General features: G+C 32.9%; 1 protein-coding gene across 4 annotated transcripts; it reads left to right on the top strand.

Annotated features, from left to right (window-relative positions):
* Positions 1 to 3,241: 3,241 nt before the first annotated feature.
* On the top strand, positions 3,242 to 13,369 carry LOC114185869 (D-lactate dehydrogenase [cytochrome], mitochondrial). Of its 4 annotated transcripts, none has more exons than XR_003604912.1 (18): positions 3,243 to 3,558; positions 3,910 to 4,012; positions 4,364 to 4,464; positions 5,442 to 5,490; positions 6,341 to 6,433; positions 7,895 to 8,009; positions 8,099 to 8,159; positions 8,434 to 8,470; positions 8,544 to 8,605; positions 9,383 to 9,479; positions 10,362 to 10,436; positions 10,506 to 10,614; positions 11,115 to 11,224; positions 11,448 to 11,510; positions 12,049 to 12,084; positions 12,225 to 12,355; positions 12,502 to 12,545; positions 12,933 to 12,981. XR_003604912.1 is itself a non-coding variant. In XM_028073813.1 (18 exons), the coding sequence occupies exons 1-18, from the start codon at positions 3,338 to 3,340 to the stop codon at positions 13,050 to 13,052; spliced, it is 1,671 nt and encodes a 556-aa protein (XP_027929614.1). In that variant the 5' UTR covers positions 3,245 to 3,337; the 3' UTR covers positions 13,053 to 13,369. The 4 variants fall into 4 exon arrangements, 1 of the variants encoding a protein (XP_027929614.1); XM_028073813.1 differs by having other exon boundaries at positions 3,245 to 3,558; positions 12,005 to 12,084; positions 12,933 to 13,369; XR_003604911.1 differs by lacking the exon at positions 12,933 to 12,981 and having other exon boundaries at positions 3,242 to 3,558; positions 12,005 to 12,084; positions 12,230 to 12,355; positions 12,502 to 12,535.
* The last annotated feature ends 558 nt before the right edge of the window (positions 13,370 to 13,927 follow it).

Below are 13,927 nucleotides of genomic sequence, written 5' to 3'. Positions count from 1 at the left end.
CTTAGAGTAATGAAGAGAGGTTATCAGCGTTTTGATTATTAGTTTGTTTAGGGTTAAAATTGAATCTTAGAACTTTAATTATAGCATTTAAAATTCCTTTATAATTGAATTTAGGATTCAAAGACCAAATTTTAGGTAACTATAATACCAATAAAATTAGTCACTCGGTTTCTAATCTCTTTCTTGCCTAACTTGTACGGTAAGAAATATTATCTCTGAAAAGAAAAATCTCTCTTAAAGAATAAGAAAGGAGACGCATTTTCTAGCGGAAGAATAGAAATAAAAAATAAATAAGTAGAGTAACAGTACACCACACCATAACTTGATCAATTTGACATGAATTCAATCTAAATTTGTATCTGTTAAACATTCTGATCTAATTTTTTTTAAGCTATACATTTTGTCTTCTATCTTCATTCTTCTAGTTTCAGGTATTGGTACATTGTTTTCTTCCCGCATAAACACCCTTGACATTCTTCTCTCTCTTCTCTTTGAAATTAGGCATATACATCAAACCCTATATAAACGTTTATGGGATGCTTGTTGTTAAATGATAAAGTTAACCAAATAAAAATACTTAGTATGTGACAATAGTATGTGACAATTGAGGTTTATTAACTCTTAAGAATTGAATTTTATTAACTCCTACGGATTGAAAAATATGGTTTCATGTGATTTTCTTATTTAACTGATTTTCTGATTTATTATTTTAATGTTTAATGAGTTTTGTATGAATTGAAAATTACTATCATATGACTTCTATCATTTTAATAGCATTTTTATTTATTATTTTACTATTTCATGAGTTTCGTATGCATCGAAAACTACTAATGTATGAGTTTTATTATTTTAATAGTATGGAACACAATTTTGGTTTGTTAAGATTAATTACATGTATAATTTATGTATACTCACTCCATAAATTGTTTTTATAACCTCTTTAATAATTTCTTTTTATAGTAGAAACATTAAAAGTTACCTGGTTTTGTTTCAAGAATCAATCGGAAAAAGTGAGTTTGTTGATCTAAACACTAATTAATTTTTTTTATTGTGTTGATGTTATTTTATATTTACTTTTATAATTATTTGGACTTGAATGAACTTGAGTTTATTTGAACTTTATTTAAAATTTATGACAATGATGTATTTTATTTAAATTTATGATTAAATATTTTTTAAATAATTTTGTAAATATCCATGAGTGTCTGGGTAATATGGATAATATTTATCTAACGGGTAGGGTACGAAGAACTACTACTTGGATCTATGTTTATCATTTTGAGATTGACTTGACTTAAGTTCAAGTTAACTTTAATCTATAATACTTTAATAGAAATTTTGACTTTATGATTTTTTTTTTACAAGTTTTTCTTTATCGTGTGACTTTTTTATTTTGACTCATCTTGATCAAAGTCAAATCCTATAATTGGTAATATATATATATATATAATTGGTAATATATATATATATATATATATATATATGTATATATTTCTAATTATAATGGAGAGAGTTGTGTTTCTCTAAAATTATATATATCATTCTTTTTTCTTATAAAATATATAGCGTAAGTTTTGTATCTAATACTTGGAATCTTGAACTAAGAAAATTTACATATAAATTGTTCCATTAAGAAAATTATTTAAATCGTGATTCATGATTCATTATCTCAAATTTTAATCTCTCAATTTCATGTAATTGTCTTTTTAGTTATTGTTTCGGTTTTTAGTTATTGTTTCGGGTGTAGGGATCAAGCACCTACTATTAATACTCAAATTATCCCTCTTTCTTCTGTATGCTTTCTTCCCAAGTAACCTGCTATGTCTTCCACTCCACGCAATTTTCCTTCTTCCTCAATCGGTTGATAATTATAACTGTTGCAATAAATGCGAATTAAAAATCCTCACAAACCTACTTTGGTCCCTATTTATAGTTTTCGGTGTGGACCTGTAATTAGGGCTCCTTAATCACGGCTCAATGGTCTCTTAATCATGATTAGAGCTGTCAAAACGGGTAACTCGACCCGATCTGACTCGACCCACCACAGGTTATGATTTAGTGAGCCAACCCAACCCGACTCACTTTTTAGCAAGCCAAAAAAATTTGAACCCTGCCCGATCCACCACGAGTTGGCAGGTTAAACGGGTTGGCTCACGGGTTCACTTAATTAAAAAAAATACAATTTTTTTTATTTTATTTTAAGTCAAAACTAAATTATAATTCTAATTAAAATCTAAATAAACTTTAATACAATCTAAATACAAACCAAAATAAAAAAAATACAAATTATTTATGTGTTGGAAAAAAAAAACCTAACATGTCCTAAATGTAAAACTCAACTTAATAAAAAACACTTGTGTAATCCTTTTATCTATGGGTTGGTGAGCCAACCCGGCTCACCACGCTCACCACGGGTTCAACCCGGATGAGTCGGGTTCTAAATGAGCCGGGTAAAAAATCAACCCGTATTAAAATTTGTAAAAAAATTTCAACCTAATCCGAACCCGGTTTGACAGCTCTAATCATGATTACTGACTTGTTTTTTTGAATTAATCTGGCTGATTGATCCAAGTTTTCCACTTGACCGACCGACCGATGGTCACACGACCTGACGGATTATCTTTTATGGGTGAGTAGTTTCAAACGATCAAAGGTGTTTAACTCGTCTGATCGATGGGTCGGTCGCCTCAAACTCTGCTACAAGGTCTATCCGTAACTAGCAGCCTGTGACCTCTTGGGTTTGGCCCATTAGACCGATGTACCGATAGGTCATTCAGTACAGTTATTACAAAATATTTGCAAAGACTAATCTTCCAAATAACTTAGTTATCTTTTGTAATTTACAAAAGTTAGTTTTAAGGAAAACGATGTTCGGTTACTTTTGTATCGTTACTTTTGTCCAAATATTGTTGTTTATGAGATAAATAAAAAACACGCCACCAATTATCACATCCTATTAATTAACTCATTCTAAAATAACATTAATATTGAACATGATAGTTATTTTTTATAAATTCTTATAGAATCTAATTGTTTAATACGAAAATGTCACCAGTTTGTTTTCTGGATGAAGATGACAGAATGTAAACAATTATATTCTTTGTTGCTTAGACATTGTTTGTCCAGAATATTATGAATTTTTATTTCTTATAAGAAGTAAAATAAATTCAATAAGTGAAAATGTAGATTGGTTTTAACGATTGATTTTCTTAAATTAACTTCATCATTAGTAAGAAGCAGCACAGACATAGATCCGATGAAGGCAATAGACAAAAAAACAAAGTGTAGCTAAAAATTAGAAATAGAATTGGGGAGAAAAGATAGAACTACCCTTATCATGTCAAATTTCTCGTCATGGTTCTTTCGCTTACGTTCTTCTTCCTCCAAGTTCTTCCATCGCTACCGCACTCTCCACAATAAATACGCACCCACCGTCTTCAACAACGACTCTACCAGGAATGCACGCTCAACCTCTCTGCTTCCTTTCGCTCTCGCTCTTTCCGCTGGATCACTTGCTCTTCATCCACACTTCAGTCCCTCCTTCTGCGACTCCGACAGGTTCTCTTCTCCCAAATTTAATGCCTCAATTTGAATTCATCGATTATTACTCGTTCGTCGCTTATGAATTCAGACGACACGTGTGCTGTGAAAACCTAACATGATTTAGTGATATGATATTATATGTGCTTACTCTCTCGTCTTTTTTTTAGAGATTATAGAGTTACGGCCGTAGTTGTTTTTTATTTTGAAGGATATGCTACTAGGAACTTCTAAGCATGCATGAACTGATTCTGATACTTCCGTGTGGATACGAGAACTGTTATGTTTTTGTAATGGTTTAAAGAGTAGTTACTAGTTAGTTGTGAATAGTCTCGATTAATCAAGTAATTGTTTGATCACGGATGTTAGAGGTGTGAATGTTGGGGGCAAAGGTAGCACGCAATACGTTGTTAAGGGATCGCAGAAGGAATTTCCGAGGGAGCTTCTTGAGGAGTTGAAAATCATCTGTCAGGTACAGCATATGTTGGCTTCTCTTAATATTCTGTAAATGTGCTCATAGGAAAGACAGGCTTTGAAATCATTCGGTCGGTTATAATTTGATGATCAATTATATTTGAAAATTTCTCGTAGTTCTTGCTATTTCTTGTCTGGTGGTTTAGTTACAACTTACATTCTAATTTGTGAAACTTGGTATGTGTTTTGGAAGGCAGGCTAGTTTTACTTTTTCATTGGTTGGTTGTTAGTTAGCGCTCACGAATACTTTTAGTGTGTTCTGAATGAAGTCAAACTAAATGAGCAATTGTTTTGGAACTTCTACCTTGTGATTGTCAACCTGCATTGTTATAATGTTTCATTCCTACAGGATAACATATCAGTTGATTATGACGAAAGATATATCCATGGAAAACCACAAAACAGCTTTCACAAGGCTGTTAATATCCCAGATGTGATCGTTTATCCAAGGTGAGACATACACGAAATTGAAGCTTTGGGTGAAATTTCTGTTTGCTTCGTCGTTCATCTGATCATTGTTTTTGCAATGTTGCAGTGATTGCATTGCCCTATTAAATTTTAACTATATCACAATTTGTTACTTGCATTGAGAAAGACCTTGGAAGTTTCTGTTGCAGTGTTCTTCCAAATATTATTGTTTTGAAGAGACTTAAATTATGTTGTTCTTTCTTTCCATTACGATTATCAAAATAAAACTATTGAAAATACTTGCTGCTAAGCTATGCTGATAGTGTGTTGTATTTCTCAAGTGGAGTTGTAACATTGTGACAGTTATAATATAGTAGGTGATCATCAGAGCAATTGGACCCAGTGATGTTAGATGCCTGTATCCTGAATATCACTTTGATATATCATATGCTGATGCAGCCATGATGCTATAACTTTTTGCTTGTGGTGTTTTTCTACCTTAAAACAAGTATTTATTTTTTCTACGTTTGACCTGAATGCTGAATGCTGTTTGAAAACAGACAGTTCTGGTATAACGAGGTTAATTTCTTTATTAAAATAATTTTCTGCACAACATTGGTCAATCTGGATATTTGCAGATTGGTAAATTGGTTCATTTCCATCAGGCCTCTGAACCCTTGCAGAGCTATATATTTTTATTTACATGAATTTAGGGCTTTTATGTCTAATATCCCATTTCATTAAGATATTTCAGGACATTTGTTACGTGCAAATGCTTATGTGAGATGTAATGACTTTCTGATGTGTCATATTGTTGATTTCAAAATTTTTGTCTAACCTGTCTATCATTTTTTACATACAATTACAATATATCAAAAAGACTTCTCATATTTCTAAATAGTTAATACTTGAACAAGGGAGAGTAGGAGAGGTTTTTAAAATATTGTGGATACATTCTTGTGGTAGAAGTTAAAGCATCCGCATGTATTTATTTTCTTGCACTGTACTCTTATTTGCAGATCTGAAGAGGAGGTATCTAAAGTCGTCAACTTATGTAACATTCATAAGGTTCAAGTTGTTCTAACTCAACAAACGTTGTTTAGCATGTTCTAGGTTATTGCTTTGCCTTAACATTTCATAATAAAGGCATTTGGATCAAACCAAATCTATATATCTCTTGACCCTGCTTTTTCATCACAACTTCTGTGTTTATTTTTCTCCCTTAAAAAGAAACCTTTATTTCTCCTGCCCCTTCATACTTGAATTGTTGTGTTTGGAATTTATTTTTGTTTTCATCATAACGAAATTGGTCCAGTCTTTTTTTTTTGTCTAGTTCTCAAACAAGACTATAATCCTTTCATCAAATACATATATGTTTCTTTCACCTTATATTCAATTATGAATTTATCTTCTCTATCTTTGTTGCAACCATATATGTCTATTGTGATACCCCAGCAGTTTTTCGAAGGCATAATGGGTCTCATTGGACTGCTTCATCCAATGGTCACAATCCAAAGTATAATTCTTTTTTTTTAGCCACCCAACTAATTCATCAAGATGGTTCATCTGATTGCACAATGTTTTTGTACTACATTTATCATTTCTTTTGGTTTACTTGTATTAAAGCATCTGCAAATGGTTTAAACCATGTCATCTGCTTCTTCTAGTAGTATTGAGTTCTTTTATTGCTAAGTTAGACATATTATTTGAACTTACATTATAAAGACAAAAAAGACATGCCATGACCACTACCTAACAATTTAAATTTTAAATCACGCAGTTATATGGCAGGCTAGTAGAGTGCCTTTTGATCAATGAAGTTAATAATAAATAATGATTGTGATGTTGAGAAACTAATATCTGTAATTTAGTTTTTTATTTTTTCTCTGTTTCATTTAAAATAACTTTTGGTGAACAGGTTCCTATTGTACCATATGGTGGAGCTACATCAATCGAGGGTCACACCTTATCCCCTCATGGAGGGGTTTGCATTGACATGTCATTAATGAAAGTATGTGCATGTTCAATTATGATAGTATAATATCTGCATATAATTATTAGTGGTATGCGATAATTATGAATTATGAAGTATATATTTGATTCTAATGGACTATGGCAAAACTCTTGTAAGGCCAATTTGGCCCCATGTCTGCTTTAGAGTTGCTGAAGACAACTTGTCTTTGATATGTTTGAGATTAAATCAGGCACAATAGACTTGTAGAAAGTTGAAGACACCTTTATTGGCTTGGAATGGGTATTAAATCCATAGATTTCAATTTTTACGTTGCCCTTTTGGTTCTCATTTTTTCTGGAAGAAATCTTACTCTTCCTTTTCCATTTCATTCTCATCCTTCATGAAAAATTCTACTCCTCCTGTGAACAAATAAGACGTCCTTTGTTGGAATTGAGCATGTTCTTTTTGATGCAAGACTATAAGCACTCACCCGACCATTCTCCATAAGGTTAAATACAAAGAGAATTGACTTTTTTTTTTTATGGAAAGTGCATTATTGTACCTGCCTGTGGAGTTGTCTTCAGTCTGCAAAACAGGAAGCAATTTTACACACTTGTATTTAGTTCTAAGGAGTATTTTTCCCCTCTGAAATAAAAGTTAAGGCTTGTATTGAATTGATCTCAGATGTATTCTTAATTTTGTTGCCTTTAGGGTAGAGTTGAGAGCTCATAGAGGTTATATGCTTTTTCTTTGTGGCCTAAATATCTTCTTGCCTTATCATAATATTTGTCAGAGATGCCATGTAAAACCATTTATGTGCACTCACCTAATAGCTTAAAACTTTTGGTATTTTGGGTTCAAGACAATCCAAATTGTTATATATTTTCAAATATTATTTTTTTATGCTTCCTTTTCTGTAAAATTTAAGAATTATATTTGTCAACCCATGGAATACATAGTTTTAATGTTGTGCTGAACTGTAATATGCATTGACCATCACCATTGTAGAATGCTAGAGGTTTTTCTACGAACACATTAATCAATGCATTATTGTTTTATATGTTATTAGAAATTATGGAAATAATTTTTGCATCATCATCACAAAACTCTAAAGCCATTCTGTTGCATCTATTTCTTGCTAATTAATTGAATTTGGAGTACAGAAGTTCTTGTTAGATTCAGCAACTGTATATTTTTTTGATGATTATTGTAGTATCATTAGAGTAATATTGTTTATTGGCTTGCACCGTTATGTAGACAGTACACTTAATCATGTATTTGCACATGCAGAATACAGAATATAATCATGTGTGCATATAGGTACTGAGTGGGATGCAAATAAGTGAATTTCACTTTAGCTGTTATACTTACACTGTGTTGTGTAAGTACACTTAATCCTGTATTTACACATGCAGAATACAGAATATAATCATGTGTGCATATAGGTACTAAGTGGGATGCAAATAAGTGAATTTCACTTTATCTGTCATACTTACACTGTGTAGTGGTATAATCTAGACTGTGAAAGCATTACATGTTGATGACATGGATGTTGTTGTTGAGCCTGGCATTGGATGGATGGAGCTTAATGAGTATTTGGAACCTTATGGACTATTTTTTCCACTTGATCCAGGTTAGTTGGTTATGACTCAGGATATCTCTGATAGTTGAAGGTCAAAGAGGCTTAATATTTTAAGTTAAATTTTTATTTGTTACAAGCAGGTCCTGGTGCTAGCATTGGAGGCATGTGTGCTACACGTTGCTCTGGTTCATTAGCTGTGAGGTAGTCACCCTGATGCATATTATCATTTGTCATTGGAACACACTGGTACATGCTGGTTTAAATGTTTCATCTTGGTTGTTGCCACTCGTCTCCTTATAAGGTCAAATATTTGGTTTGAAGGTCTTTTACTTGAGGCTTATTGCTTAAAATAACTAAGCTTAATGTTGATGCAATTCCCTAATTCAACATTTCCTGATCTTATGAAAACTGTTAAAAAAAACTATAAAAATGTTCCATCTTACTGAGCATAATGGTTCCCCTTAAAATTTTGTAGGTATGGAACTATGCGCGATAATGTCATCAGTCTAAAGGTTTGTTAATCCCAATTTTTGGTTTCTAATGTATTGATGTGATGCTCTATTTATTGTGCAATGTGTATTCCAGGTGGTTCTTGCCAATGGAGACATTGTGAAGACTGCATCACGTGCCAGGAAGAGTGCTGCAGGGTCTGTTTCATTTTGTTCCCTTTAGCTATTAATTCATTTCACTTATAATTTTTACTCTTTGGTGTGCTTTCCAAGAGGTTGGGTTAGTATGATTGAACTAGAAAGAGAAAAATATTTGGCAAATTCTATCAACAAAACAATAAATTGACCAAGACACTTCTCTACATCATTTATCCTTCTTGGATACGATATTTGACATCCTTAACAGTCCCTCCGTCGATTATGATGACTTTTCTAGTATTTGATGACATAAAATCAATAAATTTTGTCTGATGTTCTCAATTGAAATTCTCGGTCTCCAAAGCATTTCCCTGCAACTCCAACTCTAGCACCCATCCTCAAAACAATGTCATTAGCAAAACAATTCACCAAGACACTTCATCTTGAATATGCTTGGTCAATTTGTTCACTAGGAATCAGAAAATCTGCAGAGTTAAATGTCAAACCTGGATATAAACTGCATTGAAAAATTTTCACTTATGCCATCATATGTCCAAACATTTATTACTGCTTCAACTTTTATAATTTGGGTTTAAGGTTTAACAAAATCTTAGAAATAGCTTGTAATATGAAGAATATCCAAGCCTAATAATGATTACATTGATCATACCATCAGGCATTGTGAAATCCTAACATCTGTAAACATATCCTTTTTCTCATGGAGCAAGAAACACAACTCCCATGCAATACATTGCAAAATTCTTCAAAGAATCCCTCTTGGGACTGTGTAATTGCAAGCTAAGCTACTGAATTTTTCCTTCAAACTATATATTTTAGGTATGACTTGACCCGCTTGATGATTGGAAGTGAAGGAACACTTGGTCTTATAACAGAAGTAACCCTGCGGCTTCAGAAAATTCCTCAGCATTCAGTGGTACATTGATTAACTTGATCCTTTTCTCAAATTTGATATGGTCCATTGAACTTTGTTATTGTGATGAACATACTAAATTGTATATTACATTCTCTTTTTAATGTTGGTTTTGATCCTTGATATGTATCAATGCAAGCTGTGTTCTTCTAAATTTTAAATTTGGATAGTAATGTTGTGTTTCTAGTTTCTATCCTGGGATGTTTTTAATTTACAAACAGCAGTTCATGATTAAATAGTGCAGCATCCAATATTTAGACGTCTCTCCCCCTTACCCCCACTAAAGGTTCCTCTGAAAATTGCTTTATACCTTTTCCACTGCCTTGTGTTTCTTCCTCCTGCAACTTTCGTACATGGCCACTTCAAGCTCTTGGGCCAGTCCAAGGTCTTGGAAGAGTACACGTTCACTCTTTCAATTACCTAAAGTTATATAAAAGTAATAAAACTATTGATTTAGTTTAATTATTCACGTTGTTGTTCTGTTAAATTAAGTTTCTGTGGGTTCATTTTCCATATCAATCTCAACTTTTAGGAAATCTTAGCAGCTGATCCACTTGTATTATGAGTTGAATTTCCATTTTCTCACTTATTGTCTGTTGGTACTTGCCTGTTGTATTTCATAAAATTTTGGAATTGGCGATTAGAGATATAAAACAAGAAGTCAGTTTATTTGAACAATATTGTCATATGACCATAGGGTGAAAAATGCTTTTGAGCCATGGTTCTTTATTTTCACTGGCGGTGACTTTTTATTTAGATGGTGCATGAGGGGATATTTATTCAGATAACTCATATATGTTTTATTCTGCAAGAGTACATTTGTATTTGTTGCTATGTGTATCTGATCAGAATCATATGGGTTATTTGACTAATCAAAATGCACAGGTTGCAATGTGCAATTTTCCTTCTGTGAAGGATGCAGCAGATGTTGCTATTGCCACAATGAGGTCTGGTGTACAGGTAGGATTCTGGATTGGAATATCAATATTTCTCTCTATCCAATTACGAGTTGCTGTTTATGGGGGTTAGGTGTCAAGGGTAGAGCTACTGGATGAAGTTCAAGTGAAAGCTATCAATATTGCTAATGGGAAAAATTTGCCTGAATGTCCAACCTTAATGTTTGAATTTATAGGAACAGGTTAGTCCTTTCATATTCTTCTTATTGGTGTAATTTCAAATTGTTGCTTGGCATAGAATATATTTTTTGAATATATTAAATATCATAGATCAAAACTCATAGCATTTCAAATCACATTCTTCAAATGTATGAGAAAATTCAGATTTTTCTTGGAAGATTTGGTAATGTTAGGATCCAATTGCAAGGTATGAGATTTTACTCCCACATATGAAATATGGGATTCCAATATGAGGTTCTTATGGCCTTGTGTTCTTCCACCATATGTGGCTTACTGTAAAATATCAAGGGCAAAACAAATCTTGTAGCATGATAAATGTAATAGTTATGGCTTAGTATGAAAGAGAAAAAGTCGAATGTTGTCTATGGAATAAGCTAATTACAGTATTCACGTCAACAATAATGTACTGCCCTTTAAATTGGATGCTCTATACTTTCATAAATGTAATACCTAACTTGGCGTGTGTGTGTGTGTATATATATATATATATTTTTTTTTTCAGAGGCATATGCACGTGAGCAAACACAAATTGTTCGGAAAATTGTTTCTGAGCACAATGGCTCAGATTTTGTATTTGCAGAAGAGCCTGAAGCAAAAAAAGAACTTTGGAAGGTAGTAGTTTATTCCTTTATTATGCTTAGCTTCCTCCACTGCCATCCCCTGAACCCAATGTTTGTTCAAATCCATCCACAGCTAGTAAACTTAGTTTTTTTATAGCATCTTTCAATGTTACTCTATTTATTCTGTCTTATTCACTGAGGCTGACCTCATTATCAATTAGTCTGTATTACTATTCACTTGTACATTTAGGTCAATATGCTCTGTTCTCGTACAGGTAAGGAAAGAGGCACTCTGGGCTTGCTTTGCAATGGAACCTGATCTGGAGGCAATGATTTCAGTGAGTTAGTAATGAAATATTATACATCTTAATTTATTTTTTACAGTGTTTAATTATATGCTAGTTGATAGGAAACAACTAAAGAATTTCATATTATAAAAATATATATACATTGATCTGATTTCAAGTGAAGATATACATATCAAACCAAGTCAATGTGGATATCAGTGCACGTACTTGTTGATGGGGAAATAGAATGACAGCAATTTTTTTCTTTCACACAATAATTTTTTATAAGATTTAGCTGAGCTGCCTGGCCTCTCTGTAATCTTCATGTTAGTCCCAAGGTCAAATGAATAGAATGCTTGTGTGAAGACCTGAAAGAGAAAGCATGGGAAATGAAGCGTTTTTAAACTTGCATTTGAATATGTTTGGATTTTCCAAGTTTTTTGAATGAGAAGAGTTCCACCTGTTCTAGACTTCCCATTGCATTTATGTTTTTCTGAGGACCTTTTTCTTTTCTTTTTTGTGGGGTGGTAATTTAACACCCGCAGGATGTATGTGTTCCTTTATCTCACCTTGGTGATTTAATTTCAAGGTCTAAAAAGGAGCTGGATGCATCACCACTAGTTTGGTAAGTCTGATCATGATCAGAGTTATTTGATTCTGGATACTGGACTTAAATTCTATTGGTCATAATTCATGTTACCTGATGATGGTGGATGATCAAACACACTAATGATCAATGCGTGTATGTATTGTGTCCCCTGCCAGCACAGTAATTGCTCATGCTGGTGATGGTAATTTCCACACTGTTATTCTATTTGATCCTAGCCAAGAAGAACAGCGGCGGGAGGCAGAGAGACTCAACCAATTTATGGTTCATGCGGCCTTGTCATTGGAAGGTATTATCATTAACTTGTTGACTCTAGCTGTTGCCTGTTAGTCTGTATTTCAGGTGCCTTTTAATATTCTGTGTTTTTCTTCTAAAAGTCATAATGTCAGTAAAGCCGTTGTAATTTTGAAATTCGCTTATGGTTCTTCCAAACAGGAACTTGTACTGGTGAACACGGTGTTGGCACTGGAAAAATGAAGGTACTGCACTAATATCTGTGATTCTTTAAAGATCTACGCGTGGTTTCCGTTACTTATGAAATTTCCGAATGTTGCTTAATCTAATAAATCTTAAAAACTATATGGTGTCTTTAGGCTATTAGCTTTAGAAAACAATCTTTGACAGTAATCTGACTGCTCGGCGGCCGCAGAATGAATGCCTTGTTTTATATTAAGATAAACAAGAAATAAGCCGATCATGTTTTCCGCAGTGGTTGTTATTATGAATCATAATTTACCCAGAAAGATTGTCGAGAGACAATCTTGTTTTGATGGTTTATGGTTCTGTAAGAGCGTATTTTATTTTCAAATGTAGTATTCCATATATTTTATAATTATAATTTCGCTCTGAAAGTGTACTTTATGCAGTATCTTGAAGAAGAACTCGGAGTGGAAGCATTGAGGACAATGAAAAAAATAAAATCAGTCCTGGATCCCAACAATATCATGAATCCAGGAAAGCTCATTCCTCCCCATGTTTGTTTCTAGTAGTACCGTTCCTCCAAGAAGTAAGTTCGTGGTACAACAATCATGGATAAATTTATCAAAATCACTGCTTCTAAGCATCAAGCCATATCCGTAGAATTTATTTTTTACTATATAAGGCCATGCTGCTCCCCGTTATTTTCTGGCCATTTTTGGAGTTTATGTCCTCTCGTATGTCAATATTTCTATGTAAGATGCTTAATAATACTCCCTCCCCTCATTTCAGACCATATGATATATATGGTACACAGTCATTCTCCCCTTTCCATTGACACAACTTCATTTTTTCACAAATGAAATGAAGTGAAATTTAACTTTAATATGCTTGATAATACTCCCTCCCCTCATTTCAGACCATATGATATATATGGTACATAGTCATTCTCCCCTTTCCATTGACACAACTTCATTTTTTCACAAATGAAATGAAGTGAAATTTAACTTTAATTCGTATAGTTTTTTTCTCTCCTTTGCACAGTGATGTTTAAAGAGCATTTGTTTGAATGAGAGGATGAAAAATGAGGGAGTGGAAAATGAAAGAAAGAGAAATAAAGGGGGAAACGAGATTGTTTGAATTTGATGAAAAAGAGTTGAAATAGCTTAAAATGAGTGAAAAGTTTCTCAGTTTAGGTAAATGATTTGGATAAATAAAAATGAGTTGGTGGTAGATAGTTATATAATTACCACAATACGCACGTGTTATATATTACACTTTTAAAGAATATTGTGATATGCTCTGACATTCAATTTGGCAAAGCTATTGTGAATGATTTACATGCAAGAAACAAAACTATTTTACATTTATATAAAAAGTCTAAAGTTTTAATCAGGGTAAAGAACTCAAACGGATTTTCGTTTCTATTATCCGAGGAATATCA

The sequence above is a fragment of the Vigna unguiculata genome, chromosome 1 (assembly GCF_004118075.2).
Source record: "Vigna unguiculata cultivar IT97K-499-35 chromosome 1, ASM411807v1, whole genome shotgun sequence".
In the NCBI taxonomy this organism is placed as follows: Eukaryota; Viridiplantae; Streptophyta; class Magnoliopsida; order Fabales; family Fabaceae; genus Vigna; species Vigna unguiculata.
The sequence above is the reverse complement of the archived record's forward strand: the minus strand, read 5'-3'. Positions and strand labels throughout refer to the sequence as shown.